Source organism: Propithecus coquereli, unplaced genomic scaffold (genome assembly GCF_000956105.1).
Source record: "Propithecus coquereli isolate 6110/MARCELLA unplaced genomic scaffold, Pcoq_1.0 Scaffold557, whole genome shotgun sequence".
In the NCBI taxonomy this organism is placed as follows: Eukaryota; Metazoa; Chordata; class Mammalia; order Primates; family Indriidae; genus Propithecus; species Propithecus coquereli.
In genome coordinates, this window is record NW_012151474.1 from 1,540,059 (window position 1) to 1,562,183 (window position 22,125).

A 22,125-nucleotide genomic window follows, 5' to 3' on the forward strand; every position below is an offset into this window, starting at 1 on the left:
TGTCCCGGCCACCACGCAATGGCTGGCTCCCGCATCCCGCCTTCGAATGTGGTCTGCTTCCCACACAGAAAGGGACCGTTACTGCCACCTGGGAGGAAAGTCACGCCCCGTCAGAGCACCTGCGGGCGGTGCCACACCGCGCCCTCGGCTACGTGGCCGGCCTGGCCTCCTCCCAGGACCCGCCGAGGAGACAAGGCCAGGCCGGGAGCTCGCACCTCGCGAGCAGGGCCGGGAAGCCGGAGGGCGGCTCTGCCCAGGCCCGCGTCTCCGACGCCCTGGGTGCGAGGCCTCCCCGGGGGAGCGGAGCCTCGTGCCCCAGCGCAGAGCGGCTGCCCAGAGACAGGAAACGTGGCTGCTCGCTGCTGGCAGCTCAGAGGCTTCAAGCAAAGCCACAAAACACACTCCTGGTGGGGCGAGGGTCACGCCTGTGTCCCCAGCAGTGTGGGAGGCTGAGGCGGGAGGATCGCTTGAGGCAGGAGTCGGAGGCTGCAGTGAGCGGTGATGGCGCCACTGCGTTCCCGCGTGGAGGACAGAGCGAGACCCCGTCTCTCACAACAGCTCCCGTGACGGAGGTTGCTGGGCTCTCGGACGCTCAGTGTTGCCTAAATGCTGATGTCGGCAGCACCCCGTGTGTCTGGGGCAGGGGCTTTGGTCAAAACGCAGCCAGCCCTGCCCCTGCATGTTCTGACCGTGGGTCGGGACGGGTGCGGGCAGCTGCGTGTCTGACGCGCCCGGCCCTTCTGAAGCAGGCGGACGCTGACTCGGGCCAGGCCCCAGCCCCGGCGACGGCGCCGCCTGCGGCTCACTCGGAGACGGGGCCGGACTCCGGTCTCTGCGGCGGGCGGGCGCCTGCATCAGGGGACAGATGTCGCCCCTGCTGCTGTCGATGAGCCAAGGTGAAAAATGGGGAAAAAAGCAGCAAAACAGAGGTTTTCTGGCAGTGACATAATGAGCACCCTGTCCCCGGGGAAGGGTAAGTCGCTGCGGTTAGTTCCTGTCGGCAGCCTGAACTGGCAGACTCAGCCAGGCCTCTGCCGGCCCCGGCGTCCTGAGACGGAGCCTTGGTGGAGCTGACCGGGGGAGCTGCGGGCACTCGCCTTGTCTGGGAGCGGACACGAGGGCGGCGCCGTTGTCGGAGGTGAAGAAGACAAACGTGTTGTCCCTGAGGCTCAGGTCCCCCAGCAGGCCCAGAATCTTCCCGACGCTGTCGTCGATCTCCCGGACGGCGTCCCCATACCTGGGGAAGGTGACGAGTTGATGAGGCGGCCAACGGTGTCGGCGTGACTCAAAAAGCGTGTTACGTCGTGACTTCACAGAGGACCAATGGAGCAGCTGGCCTCCTTCCCCGAAGAGGGAAAAAAGCTCGAGTCCAAGTTCACGTGGTTTGTCAGGGACGGAACGGACCCCGCACTGCCGTGCGCTCCTGCTCACCCTGGGCTGGCGGACGGTTTCAAAGAGCCTGAGGTATTTTGGTCTTTTTCTGTGATTGGCAATTCAGTATCATGGTACTGAGCGTCCCGTCCCTGGAGGTAATCAAGCAGAGCTGAAGCCCCTCCCCCAGGTGTGGTCTCTGCTTCTCTAACCAGAGACTCACCGCCCTCGCCGACTGGTACCCAGGAAAGGTTTAGAAGCATAAACAGGTGCGTGTGTGGCGTCGATGGCCCAGTAGAGGAAGAAGGGGCGTTGCCTGGCCTGCTGCCTCTTGATGAAGTCCAGGGCTTCCTGCGGAGAAGGCCGCACGGTCCTCCCGGCCCTGCAGGCTGACCGCCCCCCACCCCAGGGCCGCCCGGCCGAAGCAGGTGTCCTTACCTGTAAGTAGATCTGCGTGAGGTTCGCCTCCCCCGTCTTCAGGTTTATTGGAAATTCTTCGTAAAACCTGAGAGTGACCAGACCCAGACGTCAGGATTGGGGCCAAGATGGCTCCCTTCTCCCCAATCTCACTGGCGAAGTCACAGCCCTCACGTGACACAAGGGTGGAGAGGCTCCATTTATGGGGCGGGTCAAGCTGCCAGTGTGCACGGCCCGAGGGGCACAGGGCCTCCTCTCGGACTGGCCCCGTCACGGCCCCGGCCTTTGGGAAGACGGGAACTGGCTGGAGACAGCGTGGAGGGTAAGCAGGCGGGGGCCGGGGTGGGAGTGGAGGCCGAGGGCACAGGGTGCGGCTGACGGCCCCTCACCAACGTGCGCCAAGGGGCCCTAAGCCCCCGACACCACGAGCGAAGCAAGCCCACCTGCTGGGCAGGGTCTTTCACGCACATGACGTTTCTAATGGCTCCGTGACCCTGGGACGGTGGCCGTGAGCCCAGGTGGGGTGTGCCAGGCTCTGGGCGAGCCGGTGGGGAGCGGGTGGCCAGGACTGTCCGTCTTGCTCCTGGGGCGGCGGCAGGGCAGAGGGAGGGGCCGGGAGGGGAGGACGGGCCGTTACCTGCCGACCATCTCCCGGTCCCGGTACACGGGGATGTTGGGCCTGGCCCTGTTGTCGTAAGGTCCAAAGTGGCAGTTGGGGGACCCGAACCACTCGTCGAATCCGTGCTTCAGCGGGTGGAACTGGGGCCTGTGGCCCAGGTGCCTGGAAACAGGAGCCCAAGACGCTTTAGGGACTCGCGAACACACCAAAGTTCGTCACGGGACGCGCGGTCAAAGCGCACTGTGTCGACTGGGCACGGTGCCTAGCATTCTGGGAGGCCGAGGCGGGTGGATCGCTCAAGGTCAGGAGTTCGAGACCAGCCTGAGGAAGAGCGAGACCCCGTCTCTACTAAAATTAGAAAGAAATTAATCGGACAACGAAAAATATATAGAAAAAATTAGCCGGGCATGGTGGCGCATGCCTGTAGTCCCAGCTACTCGAGAGGCTGAGGCAGAAGGATTACTTGAGCCCAGGAGTGTGAGGTTGCTGTGAGCTAGGCTGACGCCACGGCACTCACTCTAGCCCAGTGAGACTCTGTCTCAAGAAAAAAAAAAAAACAGAAATGCCGACATCGGACCCACACAGACTTCCGTGGCTGTGCTTGGGTGTTTCCGAGGCATGTAGCCCCATGAGCTCTTGACGCTGTTGTGATTCGAACCCAGGACTCAAACTGCGTGGCCGTTTCTCTACTCCCTGGTTGCTTCGTCATGGAAGACAATCTTTCCGTGGCCGGAGGCGGGGGCTGCTGCAGCGGAGCTCTGCAGCCTGGTCCCAAACAGGCCACGGATCAGCCCCCGGGCTGGGACGCAGGTTTAGAATAGAGTTTCCACCCCCAGGCAGAAGCCCTCGGCTGGCTGACAAGGTGTCTCACCCGGGGTGGCACCTGTGTGTGCAATGACCTGGCTCTTTGTGACGCCGTGGCAGAGGCAGCCGGGGAGCAGAGGTGGCCGTGGACCACGGGCTCACCGAGTCCGGCCCTGTGAGGCGGCCCTGCCACGGCTGCTGTCCCAGCCTGGCACGGGGCCTGGCTCCCGCCCGCGTGTACGGGAATGCTGGAGACATGGAAACGGACCCAGAATTCAAAGAGTTTCCGTTTCCCACGCAAGAAGTCGTCCTCATTTGGAAACTTTCAGTGATAAGTCCGGGTCAAGAAGGCCTGAGCGGCCGTGAGGATGCCCCAACGGCTGGCGGAGGACTCACCACTTGCCGACGATCTTGCTGGCGTAGCCGGCCTCCTTCAGCAGCTTAGGCAGGAGGAGTTCCGAGTCCGGGATGCCGCCCACAATCTCCTGCGGCGTGTATGCTGCAAAGCACGCCGCGTGAGCCCCCGGGGAGCACCGTGCAGACGCCTCGCTGACCCGCGCTCTAGCGGGACCTGCCCGCCAGGGCCAGCGGGCAAAGCCGTGCTTGGGGCTGGCACGTCCACATGGCACTTTCCGGGCACCCCTCAAAGCCAGCACCAGCACCAGGGGTGGGACGGGGCAGACTGTGCCCTCCTGATCCCGCCCCGGTACCTGCCAGCCTGGTCAGCCGGGGTCTCCGGAACGTGCCGTGTGACCCTGAGGCCCCGCCCTGCGCCTCCCCATCCTCCCCACACCCCTTCCTTCAAAGGCCACTTGAAACCCCGCCCCGTCTGTGGAACTGTCCCTGGGGAGCCCACCCAAACACCTCGCACACTGTTTCCAGAACATCCACTGCTGCTGTCCCCATGGCCCAGCCTCCTCAGGGCCTGCCGTGGGGTCCAGCTGGCCCACGACACGAGTCGGAGTTTCTGGAGGGAAGGGCGGGCCCACTCCTCGGGCCATGCCGCCGCGCGGCCAGGCCTTACCCTGGTCTCCACCTGCCTGGCGTACGCTGTCTGGACAGGGGTGCACGGGGGAATTGCTGTCTTAAAGTCACAGGTGTGACAGAAATAAAGCACCTGACCCCCCGTAGCCGGCGCCACACAGCAGAACCAAGGCCACCGAGGCCCACGCCCCGCCCCGCCCACGCCCAGCGTCCCTGGAGGGCAGGAGCCTACCGTTTCTGGCGTGGGCGTTGGTGGTGTAGAAGCCGTTGCGGATGGGCAGCCGTCCCGTGAGCAGAGCTGCCCTGGCTGCGCGGAGGTGACAAAAACAAACGCGGTGAGAAGGGTGTCGGGTCAGAGCCTTCGCAGGCCCACGGTGCTGCCCTTGTGCACGCATCCGGCTGCGTCATGGCAGCTGCGCACGCTGGTGCACCCGAGACGCGGGTCAGGCCTCAAGGGGCTGCCGTGGTCTCCCACCCCCGCTGGCCCTGATCGCCCGCTGTGCAGAGAGAGGCGTGGACCCCGTGTGCTGCAGCTCCCCGGCCACCCCAGGGCCCCTGCCCTGCCCGCCGGGCTCTGGGACACCACTGGATTGCGGGTCCACACGGCCCCTGCCTTCTGAGTCAAGGGACTCTCTGTGGAGGGTCAGGAAGCCCCACCCCACCCCACAGGACTGAGACCCCCCCCCACAGCTCTGCTCCCAGAGCCGGGCACAGCTGCTCAGCCCCGGGGAGACAGAGGCAGCACCTTCGACTTTGAAAACCCGGGTGGGACCCAGTGGGACAGGCCCCACCCCACCTGCCAGCCCCCTCGGGCACCTCGGGAGAGAGATGCTCCCCCCTCCCCAGGCCGGGGCCCCCCCTGACTTACACGGTGAGCACAGAGGGTTGGCGGAATAGAAGTTTGGGAACAGCATCCCTTCTGCGGCCATCCGGTCCAAATTCGGCGTCTCTCTGGAAGGTTCTCCGTACACCCCCAGGTCGCCCCACCCCATCTGCAGGAAAGAGCGGGGAGAAATGGGTGAGCGCCTCTGGCTGGTGGCACTTCCGTCTCGGGGAGCCTCTGCGGGGCTGACAAGAGTGTGTGTTGTGGACTGCTGGAGCCGGCCCCCCACCTGCGCCCCAGCTAGGTTTGGATTAAACCCAGCAGCTCCCGCGAGGGCACGCGGCAGAGCTTCTCCAGGGTCAGCCCCGAGCTGTGCGGTTTTCACCCCCACTTAGCAGAGCTGCCCTCCTGCCCGCCTGGCACCACCGTTTGCTCACAGGGGACTGGCATCTCACAATATACACCTGTTTCCAACACAAACACGCAAGCCCTCAAAAGTCTGTCTTGCAAATGTGGATTTCGGGAACGTGCTGGGTGGGGCCATGCACGCCCATAGTCCCAGCTACTTGGGAGGCTGAGGCAGGAGGATCGCTGGAGCCCAGGAGCTGGAGGCTGCAGCGAGCTGTGATCTCACCACTGCACTCCAGCCTGGGCAACAGAGCGGAACCTTGTCTCTAAAAAAAAAAGGGGATCCAGTTCCCCCAAAAGCTAAGTCTAGAGTTACTATATGACCAGCAACTGCTCTCCTAGGTACACACCCAAGAGAACTGAAACCTCCCGTCCACGCGCACCCTGTGCGAACATCATGGCCGCACATGCGCACAGGGTCCGTCAGCGGCCCAGTGGACGAAGAAGGCATGGTCTACACAGACCGTATCGCCTGGGGCCTCTATTTGGAAATAGGGTCTCTGTGGGTGTAATGAGATAAGAAAAGGTCATGCTGGAGTAGGGAGGGCCCAAGTCCAATGTGACTGGCATCCTCACTCGGAGGAGACAGACACAGACACGCGGGGGACCGCCGTGTGCAGGCAGAGGCCAGAGTGACGTAGCCGCACACTGAGGAATGCCCGTGGCGCAAGGCAGGACCCTCCCCAGAGCCTTCAGAGAGAGACCGGCTCTGCCAACACCCTGCATTTCTGTCGTTCCAGGCCACTCAGCCTGTGGTCAGACGCTACGCCTCAGGACACAAATCCACAAGCTACAGAACACGACTCAGCCACAGAAAGGAACGGAGTCACACCTGCTACGACACGGACGAACCTCAGAAACGTGATGCCAAGTGACAGAGCCAGACACGAAGGGCCACCGTGTGTGACTCCGTTGCTATGACCTGATCCCAGACCAGCCTCCGCCCTGGCCCTAACCCGGGGTGGGACGAGGGGAGTGGTCCTTTAACAGGTGCGATTGGCTGGGGAGTGGGCTTCTGGCCCTGCAGGGGGTGGTACGCTAGCTTGGGGGAGGCTCATTTTCTGGAACTGCACCCCCTCTTGTGAACGGGCAGGCCCGGCACCCCGATGACCGGGCCGTGGCAGTCGGTCTGCAGTGGGCAAGGCTCCCTCGGAAATCTGAACCCAAGAAGCAGGCTCACCCTCCGGATTCCCCGGCTCTTGCCTGCCGGCGGCCCTGCCCCTTTCTGGTAGCTGCATGGTGGGGCCCTTCGGGGCACCCCGTCCCTGCTCAGTCTGGGTGGATCCCACAGGCCCGGGAGGCCTCCTCTCCCTGGGGTGGGCCCAAGGCCCCAGCTGGACAGGCAACGCTCCCCTCCCCCAGTGAGCACAGCCCAGGGGCAGGAGCCAGGCCCGGCTGACAGGCGGGGTCTGGGTCTGCTGACTGTGGGGTGAGCCTGGAGGTGCCTGGGGCTGTCATGGGGTGCCGTGGGGCCAGAGGCTGAGCAAGAGCTGTGGGAGGGGAAACCCTGGACCTTGCCTATTGGAAGCCAGGGCCGCCCTGGTCCGACCAGCTGGGAAGGCCAGGGATTTTCCATTCTTGCTGGTCACTAAGTTCATTTTTCTATCGTTTGCATCAGAAAGTCCTAATACGGGTTTGCTGACTAGGACAGAGGCCTCCCAGAGTTCTCTGGGCTTTATTGCTAAAGGTCCCTCAAGAGCCACAGGAAGCACCGCTCAGGAAGGAGCCCGCAGCCCGGGGCCCCTCGGCCGCCCCAGCCCCAGGGCGCATGGGGGCCTCCTGGTCAGCGTCCTCAAGCGCAAAGGGCACAGGTCTCGCCCCACCACTCAAAAGCCCCTGACCGGAAACTGCACCGTCCCACGGAAGCGTGAGGTTGAGCCCCACGGGTAATTCTACATTTACCAGGAGCTACATGAGAAAAGTAAAATTAGGTGAAATGAAAGTTTTTTGTTTAACCCAATATATCCAAGATATTATCATTCCAGCAAGTCCTCAGTGTAAAAAGCACTTTCGCGAACTGCTGGGAGGGGTCCTAACCCGCTTCCCTCGCCCATCTGTCATCGAGAGAGTCGGGAAGGGGCTGGAAGCGGCAGAGGGAGCCTCGGTCGCTGGCCCGGAGAAACTGAGCTGGCCGCGGGAGGCACTGAAACCGCGAGAGGACCGAATTGAAAGGGGAAGTAACTTTAATACTGAGAACGGCTCATCCCTGAGCAGGGCCTGCCTCCGGGACAGGCGCTCCCAAGGCCTGGAGGGTGCGCGACAGGCAGCAGTCGTTGGACAAATCGTAAGACCACAAACAGGTAAGTCCAGCGTCATCAGCAGTCACCTCTGAGCAGGTGACTCAGGTGGAATCACGGATGGTGTCTACTATCTTTACGGGCACATCTGAATGTCGTCAATTTATACCAAAGAACCATCAATTCGATAACAAGAAATTATTAAAGGAGACAGTTTGCATTCTTTTTCTCTTCCCAAGCCTTCTCAATCTGTATATTTCACACGTACGGCACCTCCCAACTCCAGCCAGTCGCGACTGTCCAGCACCCACGTGGGGCTCGTGGCCACTGTGCGGTCAGCATAGCCGTGGTCTACGGGCCCTGTCGCGGTGTCTGCTGCTCTGACAGGCACTGAGTGGCCCAAACTGTCCCGTACTCAGTGTCCTCCCGGCCTCCCAACAGTACCAGGCGCACCGCCGGACTGGTGTGACCCTCGCAGGGGAGGCAGCTGAGGCTGGAGGAGCTCAAGTGACTCCCTGCAGCTCAGGACCAGCGGGGTGTGGGCCAGGTGTGCCTGCGTCCCCAGCCCGCCCGGTGGGAATGCCGAGTGATTTTGGTACAGCACAAACGGCTGGACGGAGCACACTTAGGGACTCCTCAGGTGAGGGCCACTGGGATGAAGGGACAACTCCACAGCTCAGCCCTGTCACAGGCACCCAGCCCACCACTCTGGGCCACACACCTGCCCAACAGGTGACACTCCCACCCCCCAGTTCTTCCGGGCCTCAGAGCTCTGACCCTTCGGTCAGTGCCCAGGTGGGATGGGGCCTGGGGCCAAGGTGTGCAGGAAGCCCCCGGCAGAGGTGCAGGGGTCCGTCAGCTCTGCCCCTCCCCAGACCCGGGGACTCCCGCCTTCCCTGGGGGGGCCACAGCGCAGCCCCTCCCCAGTGCGGGCAGGAAAAGGAGAGAGGAGCTGCGCAGCCCTCTCAGGGTGGGGACACCGCCGCCCGGCTCCGGCCGCCCCACCTGCGGTCCGTGGGCAAGGACACCACCTGGGCGGCCGAGCGCGCAGGGTCACCTCAGCGGCCGGGTCAGCGCCGGGTCACCCGCCGAACCCCGCGCCCCTCCCCCCGCGCCCGCGCTCACGTCGTCCATGAGCAGCAGCAGGATATTGGGGGGCTGTGGGGCGCTCGCAGCCCCCAGCCCCACGGCGCTCAGCACCAGCAGCAGCCGCCGCCACCTCGTCGCTGCGGCAACCGCCACCATGGCAACCACGCGTGGGTCCGCGGAGCCGGGCCAGCGGGCGGACTGACTGGAGCCCGCTGCGCGCGCGGCTTTCCCGGCCGCCTGCGGGGCGGGGCCTGGGCGGCCGCGTGACTGGGGCGGCGCCTGTGCTGACAGGAGAGGCGGGGCCTGGGCCCGTTGAGTGACGGGGCGCGTTGCCTGAGCAGGCAGGAGAGGCGGGGCCTGGGCCCTCTGAGAGATGGGGGCGGGGTCTAGGGCGGGGCGGGGCCTGTGCTGACAGAAGAGGCGAGGCCTGGGCCCGCTGAGTGACGGGGCGCAGAGCCTGAGCAGGCAGGAGAGGCGGGGCCTGGGCCCCTTTGAGAGGCGGAGGGCGGGGCCTGGGTGGCCGCGTGACTAGCAGCGGGTCACGTGACGCGCTGCCCGGCGGCGCTTCCCAAGATGGCGGTGTGCGTCGCGGTGATCGCCAAAGAGGTGCGTTCGCGGCCGCCGGGCGTCCGGCTCTCCCGCTGCCGGCCCGCGGGACCCCGCCCGGTACTCGCCCCTCCGCCTTCCGCGGCCCCGCGAGACTTCTTAAGGATGGCGCCCCGGGGAGGCGCTCCCAGCTGCGCCCGCAGCTCCCGCCGGCTGAGCGTCGCGGCCGCCGGCCTCCTCCCGCCCCAGCAGCCTCCGTTGGTTCCTCCGAGCGCGGCGCGGGCCTTCCGCGTAGCTCCGTCCTCTCGCCGCCCCTCGCCCGGGCAGCTGCCGCCCAGCTCTCTCAGCAGCCACCGTGCTCTGCTAAAAACATGGGATGTCACGCCTCTGCCTAAAACCTCCAACGGCTTCTCCTTGCCTTGGGATGATGTCTGAATCCCCAGGTTCAGGGCCCCCCCCCTCACTCCTTGCACCCTCCACTCCAACCAAATTGAATTGCTTGCAGCTCCCCGGACAGTCTCTGGTCTCTGGGCCTTTGCACTTGGAACCCTTCTCCCAGCCCTCATCCCGTTTGCTGGCCAACTATTTCATTTCCTCTGGCGAGCGTTTTCTGAGTGCTCAGACAGCCGAGTGGCTGTCCGCATGCTCCGACTGCACCAGGCCTTAGTCTCCTATCCAGGGTCTCTCCTCAGATCAGCGCCGTGGCTACAGTGAAGCTCCTCCTGGGCTTCCCTTTTAGCAGATGTCACAACTTACCATTTGCTTGGGGTAGGGTCAACTTTAGCCTGATGAACAATGTCTTGTTTACCGTCTCTGCAGCAGCCCGAGCCAAGCAGAACTGTAGTGTGTGGGAGGCCAGGAAAGCAGCTGCTAACTCTGGCTTAGGCTGGTCAGAAATGCAGACATGAACGGAGTTTGAGCTGAGCCTGGAAGGGTCTAGGAAGAGGGCCATTGTCAGGTGAAGAAATTGCAGCGGGTGGCAGTTTAGGAAATAGCCAGTGTTTATGGTGCCTTGCTAGGATCACTACACAGCGAGAGGTGGGACTGAGGCAGAGTGGACTCCAGGAAGGTGAGTGACCTGCCCAGGCTGTGCTCAAACCCGTTTTTCTAAGTTGTTCCCTCTCTTCTGCCCACCCTACCAATGCCCCTTTGCAAACATGTAAACCTACTTAGATGAGGGTACTGCCCACAGAGGTGTGGAGAATGAGGCGGTGGGTTTAGACCGTGAGCACGGATGCCATGGGTGGCTGGCAGGTCATGGGCCCGCCCTCCGGAGCGCTCGATGGCACTGTGCAGAGCTGGCACGAGCCCGGTGGGTTCTCGTCCTTTCAGTAGCCATCATCCTTTCTTGCAGAATTACCCTCTCTACATCCGCAGCGCTCCCACGGAGAACGAGCTCAAGTTCCACTACATGGTGCACACGTCCCTGGATGTGGTGGACGAGAAGATCTCTGCAATGGGGAAGGCGCTGGTGGACCAGAGGGAGCTCTACCTGGGCCTGCTCTACCCTACAGAGGACTATAAGGTGTATCTTTCGGTGCCCGGCGGGGTTTGTGTCGGAGATGGCACCTGCAGTCGCAGGCTGTGCTTTAGGGTCTGATAACCTTGAAATACTTGAAAGGAAAAAAAAAGGTGAGGGTTTGAGCCAGCCAGGGAGTTAGGGAAGCTTCAGGCCAGAGAAGGCCTCTCCCCTGTCCCTTTAGTTGGAAGAATCATTTGGGAAAAGCAAGGCTTGCGTTCCCTGGAGAACGTGTTGGTTTACACCTGTCCCTTGTCTGGGGTTGTAGAGGACCAGGGACTCCCCTGCTTTGCCCCTGCAAAGGTTTCTTTCTGTGCTTTTCAGGGGAGCTGGCACCTCATTTATTTCATTATTAGGCCCTACCTTGAAGTCACTAGAAGCTCTTGACCATTTCTTTGGGACAAATCGCTTTGAGACCCTGGAGTTCAAAGGTAGTTCCACAAGCAGTAGTGCAGCTTGTCCACAGTGACATTTGCCACTTTGTACAAAACAACATGTCTTTTACGGGGCGGGGGGGAGGGGATTCACTTTATTCCTGAAATTTCTGGTTTTACACTTAACTTTCTGGGCCAGGCATTGATCCAGAAAGAGGGTGTGATGTCCCAGGCGCACGGACCGACCCAGGGTCCTGGAGTGTGGGTTGGGAAGGGCTGGGCTGGCTGTTCTCCAGGAAACGCCAGACACCGCTCAGGCGTGGTGTGGTCGCTGCAGATTCCTGAGATTGAAGGTTGTCTTGTTTCTGCAAAGCGAGGACACACAGGGCCCAGGGCTCACAGGTGCCTCGCTTGCTAGCCCAGTGTCCCCGAGCACGTTCCCTAACCAGCTGTGCAGATACGGCTACGTGACCAACTCCAAGGTGAAGTTCGTCATGGTGGTGGACTCCTCCAACACCGCCCTTCGAGACAACGAAATCCGCAGCGTAAGTGCCGGGTGCTGGGGATTAGAAGACCACGCCTGAGTGAGTCGTTTGGTTTGGTTTATTTTCTCTGTCTTGAAATGCTGAGAAGTCAAAAGTCCGTCAGTAGCTGTGCGTATGTATTAATTTAAAACGCTGGGTCTTGTTTCAGATGTTCCGGAAGCTGCATAACTCCTACACAGATGTGATGTGCAACCCGTTCTATAACCCTGGCGACCGCATCCAGTCCAGGTGGGCCCCTTCTGTGCTTTGCGCCCCTTTTTGCAGGACCTGCCTTGCTAAAATGCAGCCGTCCGGAAAGTAAGGGAGGGAAGGTCTAAGTCACAAGCGCTGCCACCCTAAGGCAGTGATTTTCCAGAAAGCGCTGACCCAAACCTTTGAAGTATAAAGCAGATAAAAGGAGGGGGTCGAGGGGGGCGGAGCTTGCACATGTGGTTTCCCAGGTGTGCCCAGTGGGTGCCTGGGAAGCTCAGTGAGGGAAGGGCCCGAGTGCACGGACGGTAGCCTTCAGGGAGAGAACGTCCTCGTGTCACTGCCCATCTGTCTTTATGTTGAACTTGGATTGAAGGCATCTTCCAAATAGCCTTCAAAGCAAACAGACTTAATGTTTGAACGTCGTGAAGATGGTTCATACAGAAACGTGGGGTCCGTGTGCACACGTTCCAAACCTGCTGCCAGGGATTCCTGTCCCAAGATGATTCTGTGCACAATGCGTTTGTGTCAGGTGTAGCTGGCAAGTGAGGGGACACTACTATGACCCGTGCCAGGTCCCTCCCTCACTTGGGACACTGTGTGTCCTGGGTCATCCCACATCTAAGGTAAGAGCAAACAGGTGAACGCTCGCTGCTCACTATCCCCCTACCTGGGACCCGTCAGGCCTTGACACTGGGAGACCCAGCCAGGGACCTCAGGAAGCCACGCAGGGAGCTGGGGGCAGGAGACAGGTTGTCACTGCCCTGTGTGGCAGGGCTTTACTCTCTGAGCCCAAGGGGAGGCCCCGTGAGTCCCGTGGACACAGCGATGGCAGTGCCCATCTGTGCAGCACAGGGGCGGAGGGGCCCAGTCTGTCCTCTGCACTGGTCCGTTTTTCTTTGCAGGGCCTTTGATAACATGGTGACGTCTATGATGATACAAGTCTGTTGAGCAGGAGCTGTGCCGCCAGCCGTCCCCGCGGAGCATCTGCGCGTAGCTGTGTGGAGGACATGTCTGTCTGTTCCCATTGTCTCTTCCCGAACGTGACCCCCGCTGCTTGAGGGCAAGAGCTCGTGCCTGGTACATCTCAACTAAAGCTTTTGTGAGATGAAATTTGGCTTTTTCCTTCTGTGTCTGCAGAAGATTTAACTACGGAGAGTTCAGCTAAGGACCTTCCAGGCGTGTGGGCAGAGGTCAGGGACCAAAGCCAGCAGGAAGCCTGTCCCCACTCAGCAGGAAGGGTCAGGGCTGCCTGGAGCCCAGAGAGCTCAGGCCCGCAGGTGCTGTGACCTGCCAGGGCGCGTGGCGAACTTCTACTCCTCCCTGTGTCCACAGGGGTTGGCCTCTTGAGCCCAGAGCCAGCCTAGGATGTAGGGACAGACGGTGCCCGCCGTGGGGTAAGCGCCCTCCTGTTTCTGGACTTGGCACCCACTGTTTGCCCCTGGCCCATGGTCTGGCCTCAGCCTTGGCCTCAGCAGGAGCCCTCGTGAGGCCTGGGAAGCCTCGTGGACCCGCAGCGGCCTGGTCGCCTGCTGCCTGCATGCTGCGACGAGCAACCTTGAAGAGCCCTCCCCGCTGCCCGTTGGTGCCCCTGGGCAGGCTGCCCCGGAAGCTCAGGATAAGGGTGACTGTCACTGGGTCTCCACGTTCTGCCCCGAGAGACCTTTGCAGCCAAGTCCAGATGACGACCAGGACTGAGTTCACAGCTCCTTCCCAGGATCCAGTGGCCCAGGGCTATGCCTCCCCTGCCCTTGGAAACCTGGGCACCCAGGGGGTGGCTGAGGCAGTGAGGACCGCTGCGGGGCTGAGCCTGACTCCTGAGTCCTCGGGGCTGTTGGCTTCCTGGAGTGGAGCAACCCAAGACTCGGCCAGCCGGGGAGACTCCCCCATCGTCCCTCGGCACTGACCTGGAACTGGGGGTTTCTCCGGGACCTTTCAGGGCCCAAGAGTGCCCTGGGGAACAGGGAAGGCGGTAACACGGGCGAGCCGGGGCTGGGCCCGGGGAGGTGGACTTTTCTCCGCGCAGCGCTGCATCCTCACCCTTCCGACGGCACAGGATCGATCTTACAAGTTACAGGAGGAAAAGCAAGTCGGTGAGGCGGGTGTGTCAGAAACGCCTGTCTGGGCCCTGGGTTGACTTGGAAGGCCTGGAGTAGAGCAAGGCCAGGGGCTGATGCCGGTGCCCTGGCCCCGGCCACACTCCGGGGGTCCAGACCCTTCTTTCACAAGCCTGTTGTTGTTGAGAGGAGGCCGGGACTCCGGCCCAGCGCGGAAGCTTTGGCTCGTGGGGACCTCTGCGGAGGACGGGCTGCGCTGGGCGCTGCGTGTTGCCAGCCCAGCATCCCGCTCTCCCTCCCTTCCCAACAGCCCGAGCGTTACTCAAGTAGAGTTGGCGGGTCAGGGCCATTTCCTGCCCTCCCTGGAACCCCGGGTGGTTAGTTACAGCCTGTAAGTGGCGTCAGGGTTCAGCAGGCATCTGGAGGCCCTTCCCCTTTTGTCTTTCTGCCCGGAACGTGGATGCGATGTCTGGGGCTCAGACAGCTATCTTGAGAGCCTGAGGACAAGACTCTCCCTGAGAACAGGCAAGGAGGGTCCTGGGCCTTTGCTGACGCACCAGCTCTTGACTCGTGTGGGGATTTGTTTCTTTACGTGAGAAAATAAAATACACCCTTCCCTTGCTTAATCCACTCATATTGGGGTTTTCTGTTAGGTGTAGCCACACCAATCCCTGAGTGCTTTTTGTGTTAGGGGGTGTCACCAGCCGTGCTGGGTGGCACCCCCGTTGTACGCCTGGGTGGCCGTCTGCTCACCTTTGTTCTGACAGCAGAACCGTCACGTGGCAGCTCCGCATCGTCTCCACCACGAGGCTGGCTTCTCATGGAGGGCCACGCCCTGCCAGCTGCCTGTGCCTCCCCAGGCCTGTCCCCCACCCCAGGCCTGTCCCCCAGGCCACTTCTGCTGGGCGTCGAGGGCAGCACCCCCCGTCTTTCCCCCGGACATCAGCGACACGGCCTCTCCTTCCTTCTGCCCCAGACCGGGGGCGAGGGGAGCCTGTTCCTTTGTTAGTTGCCGCTCGTGACAGCCAGGGGGCGCTCTGCTTTCTCTGGACACAGCAGAGACCTCAGCCGCGTGTGGCTCGGGGCCTCGCCATCTGCGTGGAGGCCACGCCGAGGGCTCCTCTCAGCCTCCCTCCACCTTGGCCTGCTCGGGCCCCAATTCCCCACGAGAGGAGGACCCCGGGCTCACTCTACTGTCTCCTCGAAGGGGCCACACAGGAGGCCCAAGACGGACAGGAACGAACTTACCCCGTGGGCTGGAGCACTGCCGCGGGCCTGAGAAACCCACGGTCGTGACTGTCGAGACCCCGCCCCTCACCGCGGTCAGGACGCTTGGGCCCAGGGTGCGGCCCAGGCAGTTTTCATCTGCAGGTGCCACTCGCACTTCCTCCTGCGGCGTCCCAGCCACGAGGGGCCCTGGCAAGGCCCCAGCCTCGGCCTCTGGCTCCCCACCTTCTCGGGTGGCCTGGCCTGCCCTGGCCACTCTGACGTCGGGGCTCCGTGGCGCCCTCCAGTCCACCTGCAGTCAGACTTGCCGCTGCTGCTGTTTCCCCTCCAGGGCAAACTGGAGACCGGCAGCTGCACACCCGGCGCTCTGCAGCAGACAGACCTCAGGCGCGACCTGGGTGCCTCTTGGAGGGCGGCGGCAGCTCCTCCGTCGGGGGACCCTGACGGTTTTGCCAGAGACACGGGGCCCAGTCAGGGCTGCTGGGTTTCCTGGGACTTCCCTGGCGAAGCACCGTCGACTGGGGGCCTTAGAACAGCAGAAACTGGTCGCCGTCATGGTGCTGGAGGCAAAGTCTGAGTGAAGGTGTGGGCAGGGCTGGCTCCTCCAGGCCCCAAGGGAGCCCCTGCCCCAGCTGCCAGCCAGCTCCAGGGGCTCCGTGATCCGTGGCCTGCGGTGCGTGGCCCGCCGCCTCCGTCCTCGCCTGGGCTTCCCAGGTGTGTCTCGTGTGTCCACCGTGCCGCTGGGCTGGGCTGCCCAGGTGGTGCGCGTTGGCGGCTGTTAGCTGTTGCACCTGGGAGACCTTCCGCCCATCGGCTGCTTTCCTGGGTTCTGGAGACGAGGACGTGGGTGCATTCGGGGGGCGCCATTCACCCCACTCAAAGGCCAACATGGACCCAAGACCCTGAGAGGGGGAGTGAGGCTCGGGGGCGGCCGGAGACCCGTGTGGTGAACCAGGTGCACGGCCGCCTCCGCCTCGTGCTGGAGGAGGGAGGCTGGCTGGGGACCTGGGACCTGGGACCGGGGGGGCACCAGGCAACGGCGAGAAGCCCAGAGCAACGTCAGGAATTGGCAGGACGGGGCGTAGGGCGAGAGAGCTGCCTCCGAAACTCCCAGGAGGGACTCCGTGAGCAGAGTCTTGCGGGAACCCGGGCAGGATCTCAGCCCGGGCCCCTGCGGCTTCCTCTCCTGGCTCTGAACACACAGCACACACAACGCCCCCCCCCGCAGAAAAACCCGCGCGCGAGAGAGGACAGCGCGCACAGAGCCCCCCCCCCCACAGAGACCTCCACGCTGCTTCCTGAACTTCTCATACGGGCCGGGCCTGGGCCGGGCGTCCGTGTCACCTGGGCTGCGTGTGCCCCGGAGGCCGCCAGGCCCGGTGTGAGGGCAGAGTTACGGGGTGTGGGAGCCAAAGCCCCCCAGGACTGGCGGTGACACCAACACACCCCCCCACAGCCCCCCCCCCCAGAGACCCCCCCCAGAAAAAGACGAAAAGAAAACCCGTGCAAAAGAATGAAAGGAGAGGCCTGTTGTCATGTGCTTTTAAAAAATACTCACATTTAATAAGTTATGCATTACATTAAGACACACACATTTTCATTTTTCTTTAAAACAAGTCAGTGAAAGAGCTGGGGACGCCACCCTGAGCCAGCCCCGCGCGGCCTCGGCCCATGGCCCCCACCCCTACCGCTCCCCCCAAGCAGAGCCAGGCCCACCCGCCCTGCCCTGCCCTGCCTGTGGCTGCAGCGTGGGCCCGGCCCCACGGGAGGCCTGGGGGCTCCTCCAGCCCAGGTGGAGCCTTCCGCACGCACTCGCCTCTGGCCTCACCCCTGCCCCCCGCCCCACCTGGCAGCACCAGACCCTGCCCCTCTGGAGGAAGTGGCCCCGCAGGACGCAGCTGCACACTCCTGGTGGCCTCCGGCCTCCCTTCAGTACGGTGAGAACCACGGTAAGAACCTTCCTCGGCCCCTGCGCAGAGCACGCAAGGTGAGTGGGGGGGGGAGGGGAGGGTCTCGGCCCAGAGACCTCCCAGAACAGCAGGTAAGGACTAAAGGCAGGTCCCCCCAGCCAAGGAGTGCCCTGAGGGGGCCTTTCTGGCGGCTCCCGGCCCCCCCTCTCAGGAGGGGCCCACACACCGCAGCCTCAGCTGTGCTCGTCAGAGACGCGGCCTGGCAGGGCCCCTGCGGGAGCGAGAGGTGCAGAAGAGCCCCCCAGGCTGATGCAGCCCCCCCAGCCCCAGCTCAGTCCCCCCGGCTGAGCGCACGAAGGCAGCTGTGGCTGAGCTTGCCCCAGTCCTTGGTGACAGCAATGCCGGGAAGGACCCCTGCAGGCCCCCAGCCCAGGAGCCCCTCCTGCCCTGGACACCCCCAGAGCCCCCACTCACCGGTTCTGCCCGTGGGGTCTGAACCGGAGCCTGCCCTGGAAGATGCTGTGGGGGAAGGGCACCCCCCTGGAGCCTGGGTGCCCCCGCAGGCCCCCACGGTCCGTGGAGCTGATCCCCGGGAAGTTGGTCCTTTTGGGCAACACCTGGAAGCGGAAGGCTGTTCTGGAGTCCTCCTCACCCTACTGCCCGCACCCAGCCCTGGCCAAACCCGGGCGACTGCCGCCACCAGGAAGCCTTCCTAGGTTTCTCTGCTTGCGGCTCACAGGCAGGTGTGCACAGACCCCCGGGCCCACCTTGCTTGGAACCTGCAACCCAAAGCCGCCTCTTCTAAGCCCGTGGCCACCCAGGGCACGGGGTCCCTGACCTTCTCAGGGAACATTCAGGCCTGAACCGTCCCTCCACCTGGACACAGCATGGCCACGTGACGTGCCTGGTCACCGCCAACATCCCCCTGGGTCGAGGGGGAGCTCCTCCTGCCACGCCCAGCCCAGCTGCCCGGGACACGCAGCGCGCGGAGGAGGTGGCTGGGCCGCCTGTGTCCTCGGCACACCCAGCCTCTGCACCTGTGTCCTGGACTCTCAGGGACTCGCTCCGCACCCGACGGAGGCCCTGAGGCGCAGGGACTCTGGACGCACCTTGATGACCCGGCCTCGGAAGATGCTGTCGTCCAGCTCCACGGCCGCCCGGGCAGAGCGCTCGGAGGCGAATTCTATGTAGGCGTAGCTGCGGGTGGGGCGCGTGAGAGGCCGCGTGAGGGGCGGCAGCGTGAGGCGGCCCCCGCCCCTGCCTGCGGCCCACACTGACCCCTTGGGGTGTCCGGAGAACTTGTCGCACAGGATGGTGACTCGGTGGATGTCCCCGCAGTGGTTGAAGTGGGCCTCCAGCTCCTGCGCCGTGCCCCCGTAGTCCACCTGGACACAGCGCGTGGGGTTCCTCGGCGGAGGGGCCGGGATGGCCCCAGGGCCAGATGGGAGGGGGAACACGCCACCCCGAGCCCCCCACGCGGTGTGGCCTGGGCAGGGCGTGTGCGGCTTTGTGACGGGGGAATTGTCTGCCAGCGACGGGCCCGGCGGGAGAGGGGCTCGCGTTGAAATACGGGAACATCCCACGGACTACGAGGCCCCGTTTCCTCGAGGGGACGGTCTGGCTGCCCCAGCGCCAGGTCTCCTGCTTCCCCCTCCAGCCTTCTGGCCCTGGAGGCGTTTGAGTTTGCAACCCGGGGGCACCCTCTCCCTCTGCCCTCACGCGAGCCGGCACGGTCAGTGCCGCCCACAGCTGGGGCCGCCCGGCTGGGCACCACCCCAGGTGCTGGGCCCCGTGGGAGGAACAGGGCCCCCCGCTACCGGCCACTCACGTTGCCCACGTAGACGGATCTGTGGTCGGCCTCCGCCTTCTCCTTGGGGGTCCCAGGGAAGGGGCGGCCTGTGGAGGGCGCGGCCTCAGGACTGGCAGGGGCCCGGTCTGCGGCCCAGTCCTTCCGCCTCTCGGGGGGACTCACGCCTCAGAGCCCGCCCCGCCCCAGCCTCGCGGGAACATGGCCCCTTCCCAGCCCCCCATTCGCAGGGAGGGGGCTGTGTCCAGGGAGGGGGGACCTGGCCCCCCAGCTCCTACCTGGCATCTCAGGGCTCAGCAGCTGCCCGGCCCCTGTGGCCCCCTCTTCTCGGGTCCCAGCCTGTGCTCTGGGTGGCGGCGGCGGCCAGGCGGCCTGCTCCATGGCGCACAGCTTCAGCCTGATGGCCTCCAGCTCCTGCCAACGTGGCCCTGAGCCCAGGCAGATGCCTGCTGCTCCCCTCGGAGCAGGAGTACGTCCTGCCTGCCCGGGGACGACCCCCTTCCCTGGACGGGGACTCACTGGCCTTCCCGAGGCGGCGGCTGGGGCAGTGCCCCCGGCCCACAGGGCAAGGCCCCTCCGCAGGCCAGAGGCCGCCCCGACCTCCCAGCCTGCAGCAGGTGCCCCAGGGCCACCCCTCCCCTCCTCAGTCAGCCCCGTCTCGGGGTCCCCTGAGGTCGCCAGGCCTCCGCAGGGCCCTCTACGCGCCGCTACCTGGTCAGGCACTGGGCACTCGGCCAGGTGCTCCCACTTCAGCAGGCACAGCGGGAAGCCTGCGTCTTCACCTTGGTCTTCCTCCGTTTCTTCTTCCTTCTCCCCACCCCCATCCCCTGGCCCCAGAGGGGTCTTCTCGGTGTCCCCCCAGGCCCCCCAGCCCTGGGCCTCGGGGTCTGAGGAGACCGTCTGGAGCCAGGCCTCCGTGGGGGGCGGGAAGAGAGCCCGACTCAGGAAGGGCCACATGGGCCTGCGGCTCCCGGCACTCACCTGCCTCCCGGCCGGGCCGCCCAGTTTTAAGCCCTCCCCCCGCCAGCTGCTCCCACTAGAGCTCAAAAGGCCTCCAGCAGGACCGAGCTCCCCCCAGCGCAGCCCCGGCCCTGCCCCCGTGGCAGTGGAGGGAGGGAGTCACTGAGTGGGGGTCCTGGCCGTCCGCGCCCACGCCCTGCACTCATCACACCCAACAGCGGGGCGCTGACCCCCACGGGCTCGAGTGGATGCAGGAAGGCGGGCGTCAGGCACGGGGGTCAAAGCCGGCTCCACGGAGGTGTGACCGGTCCAAGCAGAGGCCTGGGGGCCGGAGCAGCGTGGTGACCTCCGTCCAGCATCTGACCCCTGCCACGTCCCCACCCTGTGGGCACCTCCCTCCCCGTCCTTTCGTGGGGAGCCACTTAAGTCACGCGGGATCCTTCTGCCTGGCAGGGCCAGACGCTGCCATCCTGTGGCCGCGTCTCGTGCAAACAGGGCGATGAGATGGGGCCTGCGTCTGCCCACCTGGCCTCAGCCCGCCGTGCCCGGCCTGCTCCGCCAGGGCCTCACCCTCACGCTGCTGGGTGGTGGACGGGCCCTCTGGCCTATCTGCCACCCCGGGCCCGAGGCCAGGCTCTTCTGCGACTGCCCCCAAGCTGGGCACTGAGGCACTCGCCGGGTGCCTGCACGTCCTAAGCAGCTATTAAGGGCCGGAATTGGGGATGAGAGGGGGGAGTTGTGGCCCAGGCTGCAGCAGGGCGCCCGTCCCGCCCACGTGAGCTGGGGTCTGGGGAGGACAGCAATGGGGCACCGGGGCTGCCGCTGGGCCCCTCCCCGCGGCTCAAGGCTGCCCCCACTGTCTGTGCCCGGGAGGAACGGCCTCGGGCGGAATTGGTCTGGGAGGAGCAGGCCTGACTGGACCCTGCCTCGTGGGCGGGACGCCCCTTCTCATCTCCAGGCGCCTCTCAGCACACCTGCCCCCAGGTGTGGACCCTGGGGCTGGTCCCGCCGTGCTCTGGTGCCCCCCTCCCTGAGCGGCTGCCGCACCCAGGTATCTCCGACTTCTGTGTCACTGCATGACGCAGTCTCCCCTGCAAACCAGGGCAGGGGCGGCATCCCCGTCTGCACCGAGCACAGCCTGGCTGGCCAGGGCCCCGCCCGTCTGTGGCCGCGCCCCGGGTCCTGCCTGCTCACTTCCCGCCAGCTCCTTCCCGCCAGCTCCACGCGGGCGGGCGGCAGAGCCCAGCAGGCTGTGCCCCGGCCAGCCCCGCTCTGAGCTCAGCCCTCTGCAATGGAAAAACCTCATCATGCCCCTGCTATCCTGAGAAGGTGACTCCAGGCCCAGCCGGGGCTCCCGCCAGCCTCCTGGCACGGGGACAGGCTCGTCCTGCGCCGACTTTTCCAGTGACGCTTTTCAAAATACAGCATGTTCCAGACCTGGGCCTGAGGATCAGTAACAGCCCCTACCTCTGGGTGCCGCCAGCGCCAAGGACCAGCAAAAACACCCCCGGCCCAGGCAGCGTCCCGGCCGCACAGAGGGGCCAGGAAGCCTTCCCACGCTGCCCACCCAAGGCCCGTGTGTCCCTGCAGGTCCCATGTCCCCACAGGTCCGGTGTCCCCTGCAGGTCCCATGTCCCCACAGGTCCCCCTCATCACAGGTTCACCGTGGGCCGTGGCTGCAGCACGGTCAGGCCTGCGTGGCCATCAGGGTCACCTCCTGGGTCTGAGGTCACCCCAACCCCGCCTCGGGCCCAGCCCTCAAAGGCCGCTCAGAACTGCTGGAGTCCACGTGTGGCTCCTGCTGTGCCCTCTGCGTCCCCCCAGCCCCACGTGACACGTTCATCCCCCACGAGGAGCGGCGGTGGGGCCTGCGCTCCCACCCGGCACGCACTCGGGGCATCCCGGCTACGAGTGACACGAGGTCGCAGTCGCTGGGGACCCAAGGAGGGCAGAGCCACGAGGTAGCAAACGTTCGCTTTATTACACAGAGACGGTGAACCCGACCACACGTCTCACAGCGGCCACAGGTCAGACGTACAGTACATCAGAGGCCGGGCGGCCACGCCCACGGCACGAACGCGGCCGGGCTGCAGGGTGTGGCCTCCCGCGGAGAAGACCCCACGACGGGAAAACAACCTGACACTCGGTTGGCTCCTTTGGGGAATTAACAGAAAAGAAGAGCAAGTGGGAGATGAGCCCTTTCCTGCCAGGCTGTGCGCGGCCCCCCTGGCCCGACCCC

The 22,125-nt window shown here is 64.4% G+C and overlaps 3 protein-coding genes across 3 annotated transcripts in view; 1 reads left to right on the forward strand and 2 right to left on the reverse strand.

The window, feature by feature from the left end:
* The window catches only part of GALNS (galactosamine (N-acetyl)-6-sulfatase), a 17,591-nt gene extending 8,592 nt beyond the window's left edge, over positions 1-8,999 (reverse strand). Inside the window, exons 1-9 of the mRNA XM_012657687.1 lie at positions 8,789-8,999; positions 5,064-5,187; positions 4,428-4,502; positions 3,608-3,710; positions 2,426-2,569; positions 1,810-1,876; positions 1,595-1,722; positions 1,098-1,237; positions 1-88 (exon numbers count right to left, since the gene is read on the reverse strand). Coding sequence (XP_012513141.1) covers positions 1-88; positions 1,098-1,237; positions 1,595-1,722; positions 1,810-1,876; positions 2,426-2,569; positions 3,608-3,710; positions 4,428-4,502; positions 5,064-5,187; positions 8,789-8,908 — 989 coding nt within the window. The 5' untranslated portion in view covers positions 8,909-8,999. The remainder of the gene's footprint in view (positions 89-1,097; positions 1,238-1,594; positions 1,723-1,809; positions 1,877-2,425; positions 2,570-3,607; positions 3,711-4,427; positions 4,503-5,063; positions 5,188-8,788) is intronic.
* Positions 9,000-9,273: 274 nt separating this feature from the next.
* TRAPPC2L (trafficking protein particle complex 2-like) lies at positions 9,274-13,038 on the forward strand. Its single transcript, XM_012657686.1, has 5 exons — positions 9,274-9,358; positions 10,653-10,825; positions 11,649-11,736; positions 11,885-11,964; positions 12,831-13,038. The coding sequence occupies exons 1-5, from the start codon at positions 9,326-9,328 to the stop codon at positions 12,874-12,876; spliced, it is 420 nt and encodes a 139-aa protein (XP_012513140.1). The 5' UTR covers positions 9,274-9,325; the 3' UTR covers positions 12,877-13,038.
* Positions 13,039-17,138: 4,100 nt separating this feature from the next.
* PABPN1L (poly(A) binding protein, nuclear 1-like (cytoplasmic)) lies at positions 17,139-19,883 on the reverse strand. The gene is made up of 7 exons (XM_012657685.1): positions 19,638-19,883; positions 19,205-19,340; positions 18,948-19,015; positions 18,398-18,504; positions 18,229-18,316; positions 17,594-17,736; positions 17,139-17,178 (listed from the first exon to the last, which is right to left on the reverse strand). Exons 1-7 carry the CDS (start codon positions 19,881-19,883, stop codon positions 17,139-17,141), a joined length of 828 nt encoding a protein of 275 aa, XP_012513139.1.
* Between the last annotated feature and the right edge of the window lie 2,242 nt (positions 19,884-22,125).